The following is a 13062-nucleotide window of genomic DNA, read 5'->3' on the forward strand; positions in this document are numbered from 1 at the left end:
TACTTTCCCCTAAGCCAGTACTCAAAATATAAACACTGAACCTGAGTGGTGTTAGTTGCACATTATCAACTTGCTTTGACTCAATCAAATCTAATTTTGTAGGGTTGGTTAATTAATACTAGCATAATAGTCACGCCTTCATCTGAAGAATGAATAAAAGAAAGTCATGCTTCCATGTACTTACAAATATGGTTTTTATTTGATAGTTATTGCAATGTCCACAATCATAAATTATTCCTTGACATTTTTGACTAAGCAACTAAATTACCATCTTTTATCCTTGGTAAATGTCAAAGCGCTAGTGCAATTTTGTTACTTTTGTTTGCAAATAATGTGCTCTTGACCATAATTACTATGAAGACAAATAGCAGTCCATTTTTACCCGTGTTTGGCAGTCCGATGAGTGTTAGTTCTCATCATATTACGTTATCCATTTTTCTTATCTGCAGCCTTAACTCCATCTACTGATGGAACGCTACCACCACAGCAAAACATTTTCCATTATCTTTCTGTTCATTTTTCTCAGGTTTAGATAGAAGCAGTTGCTTCCACTAAAAGGGAGAAATAGGTTTATACTGCAGATTTTATCAACCTTCCCAGTACATTAAAGAAACCCTCTCTTTCTCCCCTCTGACTCAGGTGGTACATGAATGAAGTTTGAGCATTTGCAAGATGTTTTTGTATTGTTTGAGTATTGTAAAGTTCCTCATGAAAATATAGATTTTTAATTTTTTAACATACTAGAAATTTATGATTTCAATGGTAAACTTCTTTGGTTTGAGATGTAATTTTTTTGTCTATTTCCAACCTATTTCCTCTCATACTTCTTTCATTCTTCTTGCACTTTATGCTTTGAGCAGCCATTTTTATATATGCATTCAATCCTTTTAAAATCTGATTAAATAATGTTTTTAATCAAAAGGCATTCTTACTAAACCTCAACTCTTGGTCTTCTGGCTGAGACTTGTCACTTGCTGTTTTTCCAATGCGCTCAAGAGAGTACACATTTTTCCATTACTACATGCTGAAATTTCCACTTTATAGATATTATTTCTTTATTTCACATGTATTTTCTATACCAGAATCACTTCTGTGTACATGTTTGCCTTACCCTTTCCTTTGCTCAGTGTTGGTACTGCCTCAGATTGTTAGAGTTAGTTTTAGAAGTTGCATGCTTTCTTTCTCATATTTCACAGTGACAAGCTGCTCTTCCAACCAGGACTTGGTTCCTGTTGTCTTCCTTACTTGACATAATTCCCAGCAAAACTTTCACAGGTAATACTTAGGTGGGTATGGGCTTTGCAACTAATTAAGGTTGTGTTTGAATGAGAATTTTGAGATGTTTGTAACGTGAATTAAATAAGTTACTGTGTTTGCAATTTTTTTCATAGATCTACTTTGGTGCCCTTACCTCCTCCTTCCCAGATCTTGTCTTGCATTGAAAGCTTTCCTGTTGCACCAGCCATGGAATGGACAACATTCCCTGGATATTATGAATGTGTAAGTACACACTAATAGTAACCTTTTCATTTGAAAACTGGAACATCAATATCTTATGTGACATTGCTGTTGTGCTTTGCATGTGCAGCACTGAACATTACTGTTAGCATTCATACTAGTGATGACTAAGAATTTTCACTGAATATATAGAATCCTATTGTTAAAGTCAATAAGATGTGGTGATTTCTCCCTGCATAAATTTAAATTTTGTATAAAAGTAATGTTCAGCTGTTGCTTGTTGCTAAAGAGGTAGTAATCGTGTTGAATGGTAAATGTTTACCCTTTCTATTTTCTGCAGCCGTTATTCAGAAAGTGAAGAGGTAAAACTACTTATGGTAGAGCAGTTGAACTCAATATCAAAGTAAGTTGGAACTTTACTTTTAAAGTAAAATCATGAAACATAAATGAAATGGTGCATCTGTGTTGTTAAAAATGTGATCCTTAGTGTGTATTGATACATCAGAAGTTCCATCCTTTTGTATTTTCCTTTTATTTGATATGGGCTGACCAAATATAATTGCCCTTGAGAACATGGTAGAAAAAAATGACTTTCTTGAACTGATAGGGTCCTGTGTGGTGCAGGTACTCCTGTGGTACAGTTGTCCTGGTAGTTCCAATTTAAATCTAGCAACAACATTTATGACCTATTTCCTAGGGCTGAGCGACTTATAATGTACGTTTAGGTGATGATGTCATGCACCATCTGTCCTTGTCTTTTGCGATAGTACGTGTGCGTGTCTTACTACAGTCTAATTATAAATGCTTGTGTAATATATGTTTATTAATGCTGACTGTTTCCTTCACAGTGACATTCAGTGTCTTCTTCTAGATCCAGAGTTCCAATTACTGCAAAGATGCTCACTTGTAGCAAGGTAAGTAAGACGAAGCGACATTAGATTTCTGCCACCTTCAGCTCTGCCCACCAAAGAACCTGTATACATACAAAACTGCACTGGTCAAGATCATCAATTGCACCTCAGCTGACCATGACCACAACTTGTTATTATTCCTCCTGCGCCTTGACTTTGAATAGAATTTGAGAACAGCACAGAAACACGTCCAAGTGGTGCAACTGGTCTATTCCAGTGTTACATACTAATCCACTACCCCGTTACCTCTTTATCTAACTTTATCAGAATAATCCTCTATTGCTTTCTCCGTCATGTCTGTATAGATTCCTCTTGCATGCATTAGTGTTATTCATCTCTAGGAAATAAAGTTCTCCCTGAATTCCCCATGTCAGTGCTTCCCAAACGTTTTCCCCATTGGACCCCATATTAGTGCCTCAGATTTTGTGTGGCCTTCGAGTCCGAAATTTGGTGGGTGTGAGAGCTATTTTGTTGGAAGATCCGATCTTATTTGTAAATTTTGAAGTGTTGACTGTTGAAGTGTTGAAGTCTTGACTGTTCGCAGGAATTTTGTTTTGCAGCAAAAATCTCCTGTCAGATCAGTCAATTAGACCGTACCCACCTTCAAAAAAATGTGCGAATTTAAAGGGTACTGGTAGGATGGGGAACTCAATCTGAGTTCCACATCATTGCTGTGTCTGAGCTCATCAGCCTATCTTCTGACATCTCTGAAGTTGTGAACATATGTGAAGCCTGGCCTTACTGCATTTATTTGTGACATTGTTTTAATAATGACCTCTAGTTTTGAATCAAATGGGCCAACACATTCTTTCTTTCTCTCTGGCACTTCTCTAATTTGGAATTCTTGTGAAGCTTTATGCAATTGCTCCAGTGCTGCATCCCTTTTTTCATAACATGACCAGACCGTTCACTGTACTCTTAATAGGACTTTGTAAGATTCTATCACTGTAGGGATTTTATGATTGAATGACTTAATAAATCTTCATCTCTTTTCATTTTTGTCCATTTAGAAATGAGCCCTAGTGTTTTGTTACCCTTTTTCCAGCTTTATTAATTTTGTGTTCAGTAATGATGAAATGAATGTTCAATTTTCCTTTTGCATGGTATTGGTTAATCAGGAGAAATGCCCCCTTTCTTTGGTACTGTATAGTGGAACCTGCCCAATGCACTATAACAGGCTAATGGTACCTTGGTTTAAGCATCACCAATCCAGAACGGTATTGCCATTGTACCACTCCTGCAGTTTCAACTTGGATTAATGCTCATGTCCTGGAACGGAGTTTGAACCTGTTGGCTTTGCTTCATGATTCCAAATGGAGTCACAGAAGGCAGGAGATAGTTTATCATCATGTTGCATGTCTTTAATTTGGACATAATCTCATCACTGTGGAGGGACAATATTTTAATTTTTGCAATGTTCATAACTGTGCTGATTGCCAATTGATCCATCTGATGTTGTTATCCTTCTCTACAGTGGTCCATCAGCACTTAAAGAATCAGGGTTTCAGGCAATATGGACATTTTATTGTCTTCCCTACCAGTGCCTTTACATGCACATCACAAGGTACAAAACTCCCACTACAGCCATTGATCCTTCACCTTCAGCTGTGCAACCAATCAGCTTAAACTACAAGCGCCTGTTTATACAATTTAAGCTGGCACCAACAGACACAGCACTCTTTCAAACGTGCAGATGTTACAACATCTCCCCCTACTTGGAGACCAAACACTCACCTATATCCCAGGATCAAAAACCCTCCACTGGAATACTGTTATGTCTGCAATATCTGAACTTGCCTCCCATAGTTTCTTGACCTTATGACTGTTTTCCCTTCAAGACCTCCTAATTTTCTCTTCTGCTTGCCATTCTCCCCTCTGCTGAGTAATGATTCAGCATCCACCATTCTCTAAGGCGTAATAAGACAGGGCTTCTGAACCTTTTAGCTTCTGAGGCCCCAGTGAAGTTTTACAGAAACTTCACAGATCCCAAGTACAATACATGCGGCTTCTCTATAGAATTTAGTTAAACAATCATCATATATTGTTTTGCATACTTAACATGATGCATGTTGCTGGTGATGAACAGTATTTTGTATTCTACATCTGGAAACTTTCAGCTTGTTAGCTGGGAGAGAGAAACAGAGTTAATAGTTCAGGTCAGTGACCTTTCATCAGAACTGTTCATCAACTCGTCAAAGAAATCTGCTAAAAGTTTCCAACATTTTGTGCTCTTCATTTCACACTTCCAGCATCCACAGTATTTTCAGAAACAAAAACATTCTGAGGAAGGGTCACCAGACCTGAAATGTTAGCTCTGATTTCTCTTCACAGATCCTGTCAGACCTGCTGAGCTTTTCCAGCAACTTCTGTTTTTGCTTCTGATTTACAGCATCTGCAATTCTTTTGGCTTTTATCCACAGTATTTTGCTTGGTTGTCTTAACCTGTTTTATTGCAGGTTCTTAAAGCATAATAAAGCATTCCATACTCTCCTCTCCCCAGGCAGAGTTATTGTAGAAATGGTTGCAGCACAGAAGGCCATTGACTTGTCATGTCAATGCCACTGTATAAAAGTAACTGACTAATTGCACTCTACTACATTGTCTGTAACCCTGCAAATTTTCTCTTCAGAAAATTATCCAATATTTTTTACTTTCATGAGCATCTCAGCAGTGCATCCCCAGAGTCTAACTACTCATGGCTTCAAAATGTTGTTCCTCATGATGTTGTTTTTCCTTTTACTGAATTGGTGTATTCTGGTTTTCAACCTTTCCAACAATGGAAACAGTTTCTCCCTGTCTACTCTATCCTGACTCATCATGATTTTGAAGACTCTGTCAAATCTCCTGCTAAATCTGCACTTCTCTAAACCATTTATGTAGCTAAAGTTTCTCATCTTGTGAATATTTCTGCACCTTCTTTGATACCTTCCTTAAGCATCTTTCCTAAAGTATGGTGCCAGGGACTGGGTGCGTTACACCAATTGAGGCTGAACCCATATTTTCCACAGATTTATCATAATTTCTTTTTTTAACTTTACTTTAATATGTGCAGTCGAGGGGAGATACCATATGCTTTTCTCAGTGTCTTTTCAATTTGCCCTGCACATATCATTAGGAGTAATCAGTAGGTCTTTAAGTCAAGCTTGCTCGTTTCTTTCCTGCCTCCTTAAACTCTGTGTGCCTGACCTCATCCTTCTTCCTGCCTTTGTTGTTGGTACCCATAAAACTGCCATCACTGTTTGTTCACCCTCCCCCTCAGTGCTGTGCAGCTGCTCAGTGACATCTTTGACCATGGCATAAGTGAATCACCGTGCAGTCCTGGAATTACGTTTGCAGCCATAGAAATGCATGTCTGTTCTCCTAATTATTGAATTCACTGTCACTATTGCTTTGCCAATCTTTCTCCTGCTTCCTCATACATCAGACACTGCCTGTGGTGCTGTGAACTGGGTCCTTGTTGCACACCCAGTGGGACCATCATTCTCACCAATACATTTGGAAGCTTTGCAGGTGAAGATAAAGAAGCAACATCTATATTGTGAAAGGAGAATTGTTAAATCTATGAAGTAATGAAACCTGTTTGGTTAAACATGCAATACGTTGTGAAAATCGCGTATGAATTAACCAGTAGTCCTTGTTTTGAGAAGGACTATCTCACTCCTTAATAATAAACTGATGCACAGCATTGCCCCAGATTCTGTCTTAAGCACCTGTTCCCTTCTGTGAGCAAAGTCCAATAACGTGCAGATCAATGCACTTAATACTGAGTGCTAATTCACCCATTCCAATGCGAAACATATGGCTCCAAACTGTTTCATTTAAAGGCTCCTGTGCATTTCCAGCAATGCTTTTAAACTATTGCAAAGTGCCTACAGGCTGTAGTATTCCCCACTTCAAATGCATGGCCGACCAAGGGAAGTGGCCGAATATGCTGAAGGAAAATCAGGTTCATGGTTTCATTTTTGGCAAAGGTAACTCTGAAGTAGAGAATAAATTTCCTATTTGAATGGTGAAATTGACCATGCACAGGAACAGAAAAAGCATATTTCTGGTGGTGTCTTGACACCTTGGCCTGGACACATTTTTTTTTATTCGCTCATGGGTCATGGGCGTCACTGGTTGACGAGCATTAATTGCCCATCCGTGGTTGCCCTTGAGAAGTAGTTGGTGAGTTCTTTCAGACCCTGTAAGATGGAAGTGTCATATGTAATGGTTAGATTAGATTCCCTACAGTGTGGAAACAGGCCCAACCAGTCCACACTGACCCTCCGAAGAGCAATCCACCCAGACCCATTCCCTCTGACTAATGCACTTAACTCTATGGGCAATTTAGCATGACCAATTCACCCAACCCACACATCTTTGGACTGTGGGAGGAAACTGGAGTACCTGGAGGAAAAAGCTGAAAATGTGTTGCTGGAAAAGCGCAGCAGGTCAGGCAGCATCCAAGGAACAGGAGAATCGACGTTTCGGGCATCAGCCCTTCTTCAGGAAAAAGAAGGGCTGATGCCCGAAACGTTGATTCTCCTGTTCCTTGGATGCTGCCTGACCTGCTACGCTTTTCCAGCAACACATTTTCAGCTCTGATCTCCAGCATCTACAGTCCTCACTTTCTACCCAGAGGAAACCCATGCAGACACGGAGAATGTGCAAACTCCAGACAGACAGTCGCCCGAGGCCGGAATCGAACCCTTGTCCCTGGCGCTGAGACAGCAGTGCTAACCACTGAGCCGGTGTGCTGCCCCGTAATAATCATTAAAACAAATTTAACTTGTGAACATGTGACCTACTTGTTTGAGGAAGTAGTGTTGTTCCCTTACCTTTTCCTTCTTTGAAGAATTATTTTTACTGAAGGAAGAGATTTTTGTTACTCCTGTTTAATCTACATTTAATAAAGCTATTCAAAATGTCTCCTTTGTTACAATCTTCTGTTGATACAATCCCAGTGAACTCTACTTTTTTTCTCTCTTTTAGACTTTTTGGTGATGAGTCAGAACTGCAATTCTGGACTGTTGCAGCTCATTATTTGTACAGCTTTTCAAAAGGAAAGGAGCTAATCCCACCCAATGTCGTTCAAGAGAACCAAGCTAGTCCTTTGGATATTTGCTATGACATACTCTGTGAGAATTCCTACTTCCAGGTGAGATTATTTTTAATTCAGTCTGGTCAGAGTTGTCATGGTACACTTCTGGAGAAGGTAGGGCTTAAACCTTCTAGTCCCACCTTCTAGCTCAGAGGTGTGGACACTTTCACTGTACCACAAGAGCCTCTTCTTCCTACTTCCAGGTAATACAAATTGTAGCTAACTGTTTCAGGTAGGATAGTATTTTCTCTTTCCTGTGTCACATGAGTAACCTGCGAGACACCATTCCTGAAGTTCGTCATGTTACAGATGTTTCTTAACATATTTTATTACCTGGACCTCTGTCCATGTTCCCCCTTTCTGTAGCTGACTGTTCATGTGGGCATTTCCCATTTCTTACAAAAGCTTATTGAGATAGCAGGAGAGAGCCTGAGTGCTAACAGTACCAAAAGCTTTTTGTGGATTTGATCAAAGTCACTAGCAGCTGTGGAAGAAGGTAAAAGAGAAATAGAAAACATTGGAAATAGGAACAGAAGATGGTCCTTTGACTCATCAAGCCTGCTGTGCCACCATCATGGCTGAACTTTTATCTCTACCTAAATGTCTGTCATTTTCCTGTAAATTTCCCATGACCCCTAATATCTTTTCTTTTTAGAAATCTATTACTCACTTTCATGAATATAAAGCTCCACGGCTCTTTGTAGAATTCCAAAGATCACCACTTTCTAAATAAAGAAATTTCTCTTCATCTGAGAGCTAAGTGCCCTATCTCATGTCCTGAGACTGTATTCTAAATACCATTGACCAGGGGGAAACCTGTTTCCTGCAACTATCTTGTCTCACTCTGTCAGAGTTGTCTATGTTTTGATGAGGTTTCCATTCTATCTTTTAAGCACTACAGAATATATACTTAGTTTCCTTAGTCTCTCCTCATTGGACAATCCTGCCATTCCATGGATCAGGATGAATCTCTGTGGCAATCCCTTAATGGTTAGTGCATTCTTCATGTGAGGGGACCAAAACTGGACATAATCCTTCAGATGTGGCCTCATCAAAGCTCTATAAAAAGTCTTAAAATTGATAAATCTCCTGGCCCCGATGGGATACACCCTAGAGTTCTGAGAGAGGTTGCTGAGGAAATAGCAGAGGCATTGGTTGAGATCTTTCAAGAGTCACTGGAGTCAGGAAAGGTCCCGGATGATTGGAAGATGGCTGTAGTAACCCCCTTGTTCAAGAAAGGATCAAGGCAAAAGATGGAAAATTATAGGCCAATCAGCTTAACCTCGGTTGTTGGTAAAATTCTAGAATCCATCATTAAGGATGAGGTTTCTAAATTCTTGGAAGAGCAGAGTCTGATTAGAACAAGTCAACATGGATTTAGTAAAGGGAGGTCATGCCTGACAAACCTGTTGGAATTTTTTGAAGAGGTAACAAGTAGGTTAGACCAGGGGAACCCAGTGGATGTGGTCTATCTGGACTTTCAAAAGGCCTTTGATAAGGTGCCACACGGGAGACTGCTGAGCAAGGTGAGGGCCCATGGTGTTCGAGGTGAGCTGCTGGGATGGATTGAGGATTGGCTATCTAACAGAAGGCAGAGAGTTGGGATAAAAGGTTCTTTTTCAGAATGGCAGCCGGTGACGAGCGGTGTCCCGCAGGGTTCGGTGCTGGGGCCACAGCTGTTCGCATTATATATTAATGATTTGGATGAGGGAACCGGGGGCATTCTAGCGAAATTTGCCGATGATACAAAGTTAGGTAGACAGGCAGGTAGTACTGAGGAAGTGGGGAGGCTACAGAAGGATCTAGACAGGTTGGGAGAGTGGTCCAGGAAATGGCTGATGGAATTTAACGTGAGCAAGTGCGAGGTCTTGCACTTTGGCAAAAAGAATATAGGAATGGACTACTTTCTAAATGGTGAGAAACTTAATAAAGCCAAAGCACAAAGGGATCTGGGAGTGCTAGTCGAGGATTCTCTAAAGGTAAACATGCAGGTTGAGTCTGTGATTAAGAAAGCGAATGCAATGTTGTCTCTTATCTCAAGAGGGTTGGAATATAAAAGCAGAGATGTACTACTAAGACTTTATAAAGCTCTGGTTAGGCCCCATTTGGAGTACTGTGTCCAGTTTTGGTCCCCACACCTCAGGAAGGACATACTGGCACTGGAACGTGTCCAGCGGAGATTCACACGGATGATCCCTGGAATGACAGGTCTAGCATATGAGGAACGGCTGAGGATACTGGGATTGTATTCGTTGGAGTTTAGAAGATTAAGGGGAGATCTAATAGAGACGTACAAAATAATACATGGCTTTGAAAAGGTGGATGCTAGAAAATTGTTTCCGTTAGGCGAGGAGACTAGGACCCGTGGACACAGCCTTAGAATTAGAGGGGGTCATTTCAGAACGGAAATGCGGAGACATTTCTTCAGCCAGAGAGTGGTGGGCCTGTGGAATTCATTGCCACGGAGTGCAGTGGAAGCCGGGACGCTAAATGTCTTCAAGGCCGAGACTGATAGGTTCTTGTTGTCTAGAGGAATTAAGGGCTACGGGGAGAACGCTGGCAAGTGGAGCTGAAATGCGCATCAGCCATGATTGAATGGCGGAGTGGACTCGATGGGCCGAATGGCCTTACTTCCACTCCTATGTCTTATGGTCTTATGGTCTTATACAATTGCAACAGGATTTCTTTATTGCAATTCTCTTGCAAAAAAAGCCACCTTAATTGCTTGCTGTACCTGCATTTAGCTGAGTGTATATTCTTACAAGGATACTGAACACTTTCCAATCTTTCTGCATTTAAATACTCTGCATTTCTGTTTCTCCTACCAAAGTAGATAAGTTCACATTTTTCATGTTATATTCCATCTACCATCTTGACCCTACTCAAATCCATCTAAATCTTCTTGAAGCCTCTTTGCATCCTCCTCACATTCTTCTCCTGTTTTGTGCAATCAGCAAACCTGGAAATTTTACATTTGAGTCTTCTTTTGACATGGATCGTAAACAGCTGGGGCTTAAGCACTGATTCTCCTGGTATTCCTCTTGTCACAGCCTGCAGCCTGAGAATGATCCATTTATTCTGACTCTTTATTTTCTGTCTGTTAACCAGTTCTTAAATTCATACCAAGTCACGTGTTCACCTACTAACAGCCTGTGGGAGGTTACTGAAGTCTTTTGAAAATCCAAATGCCACCACATCCACCGGTTTTCTCCCTTATCTATTCTGCTAGTAATATCCTCAAAAACCTTCCAACAGGTTTGTCAAAATTATTTCCATTTTCATGTTGACTCTACCAAATCCTATCATTATTTTCTAATTGTCCAATTATTACGTCCTTTTTAATAGATTCTCTAGATTGTCCCTACTATTGCTATCAGGTTAATGAGTCTGTAGCTCTCCATTTTCTCTCTCTCATTTCTTAACCAGTAGGGTTACCTTTGCAACCTTCCAATCTGCAGAAACTGTTTCAGAACCTATTGAATTTTGGAAGATGAATGCCAACACATCTACTATCTCTACATCCATGTCTACTTAACACTCTGGAATGTAGATCATTAAATACAATTGATTTATCAATTTTCAGTCTCACTAATTTAATAACAGTTACATCTATTGGTTTACTTCAGCTACTTTAGTTCTTCAAAAAGCATTTAATTTCTCAAGCAGAATTCCCATTTTGTTAAACCATGTTGACTTGTTCCAATTACTCTGTGCATTGTTATGGCTTACTTAAGAGTAGGTTCTAGCACCTTCCTAATGTTAGATTAACTAATATGAAGTTCCCTGTTTCTTTCATAGTGCTGAGGGGTTATGGATTCACATTCAACCATGGCAGTTCATAGTATTTCAATTCCATCAATAAAACCTGGAATTCAAATTTCAGCCACCATTGATTATAAATACAATCTGATTCATTAGTGTCCTTTCGGAAAGTAAATCTGCTATCCATAAGAAGAGAGTTCACTTACCCCCTTGGGGCTATTATGCCATTCAAGGTGATCAAGCTAATCTACAACTTAACTCACCCTGATGCTTCTGGCTATCTAAAATCCTATTGATCTCAGTTTTAAAATTAATGATTGATATAGCTTTCTTCAGAAGAGATCCAAACTTATACCCACCTTGCCTGATTTTGATCCTTAAAGACAAGTGGATAGAGTTCAGTGACAAATTGATCATGGTGACAAAACAGATGAAGTTATGAATAGCCTAAACCTGTTCTGAAATTCTCTTATGTCTATTCCAATGTGTCCATCTATTTGTTTTATTCTTGACTTCATTCTGTTTAACCATTATGGACTTTCTCTAGAATTAATAGTAGGATTAATAAGGCTTTTCAAATATTTAAAAGAAAGGTAATTTTAAACATAGTTTATACAATTTGCTTTCAAAATAAAAGGTGTTCAAGACTTGGAATGAAAGTAAAATGGGGAGAATGTGGTAAGATGCTTGAAGAATTGAGTATGTAACTGAAAACTGTAACCCAGTCACCTAGTGATGAAAATGATTCATTGTGATAAATTAAAATATATCTCTCATTGAACAAGTGGTTGCAGTGCCCCATTGTGTAGATTGTAGGAATTATATTGTCATGATTGATCATTTCTGAGTTCTGTGCATCAAAATCAAATGATTCACACACTGTCTACAATTAGTACAATAGTGAAATGTTCAGAATTAACTTGGCTAAATGGCTTTCAGACTAATGTTATTTAATATTACAAATGATGGGACTTTGCAATTGTTGCAATTTAGAACACTAACCCCCAAAGCAGTGCACCTGTATTATGATCATTTCTTGTTTCAAAATAGAAACTTGTAGTGTATTGAAATGTGGCATTAGCAGTTTATTTTAAAATTGCAGCATGGAGTGTTGATTTTTTTTGAAATTTTTGCTTTTGTTACTTCTTAATATTTTTTTCTGCTTAAATTGGTTTCGGGGACCCATGATATTTGAAGGTTCAAATTAACACAGTTGAGAAATGCTGCAGATTCTGGGGTTAATAATCACCTTCTTCTGGGAATTTTTCGTCATGCTAAAGATGAGCTTTGGTAAATTTTTCAAATTTGATCTCCCAGATATTTATGGCAGGCTCAATCAACCAGAGCACAAGGAATATTTTTAAAAGGCATTGCGAAGGTTTTCTGTGGAAGTTTAAAGGGAATGTTATGAATGAAACAATCTGTTTATGGCGTAGCTAAATTACAATGGGGTGCAGCAAGACAATCCAGGAACATCCTGTGTGATAAAATTATTTGATAATTTTCATTTAATTTTATGCACCTAAATAATAATCAAGATATTTTCTGTTCTGAGACTACCTTGCTTCGAAAAATCATTTTCTAAAGCAGTATTACATGTTCTTGAAAAAATGGTTTTATTATGGTAATTTTTCATCTTTGTGCAACTTCTTTTAAAATAAATTTTATTTGTAGAGATCCCAGATTGACCGGGTTAACCTGCAAGAGGCTAAAAGAACAACATATGATCACACAAGGAAATGTGCTGACCAGTTGCTCTTACTAGGCCAGGTAAGAAAACTGCACCTTTCTTGACCATCGAGGCTGCAATGCTAGTTTATTCTTTGTAATAAACTGGCAAATGTCTAA

General features: G+C 39.0%; 1 protein-coding gene across 1 annotated transcript in view; it reads left to right on the forward strand.

The window, feature by feature from the left end:
• Nucleotides 1-13062, forward strand: part of wdr11 (WD repeat domain 11) — a 111137-nt gene that overhangs the window by 79852 nt on the left and 18223 nt on the right. Inside the window, exons 20-24 of the mRNA XM_072557461.1 lie at nucleotides 1392-1500; nucleotides 1799-1861; nucleotides 2307-2372; nucleotides 7344-7509; nucleotides 12889-12984. Coding sequence (XP_072413562.1) covers nucleotides 1392-1500; nucleotides 1799-1861; nucleotides 2307-2372; nucleotides 7344-7509; nucleotides 12889-12984 — 500 coding nt within the window. The remainder of the gene's footprint in view (nucleotides 1-1391; nucleotides 1501-1798; nucleotides 1862-2306; nucleotides 2373-7343; nucleotides 7510-12888; nucleotides 12985-13062) is intronic.

The sequence above is a fragment of the Chiloscyllium punctatum genome, chromosome 38 (genome assembly GCF_047496795.1).
Source record: "Chiloscyllium punctatum isolate Juve2018m chromosome 38, sChiPun1.3, whole genome shotgun sequence".
In the NCBI taxonomy this organism is placed as follows: Eukaryota; Metazoa; Chordata; class Chondrichthyes; order Orectolobiformes; family Hemiscylliidae; genus Chiloscyllium; species Chiloscyllium punctatum.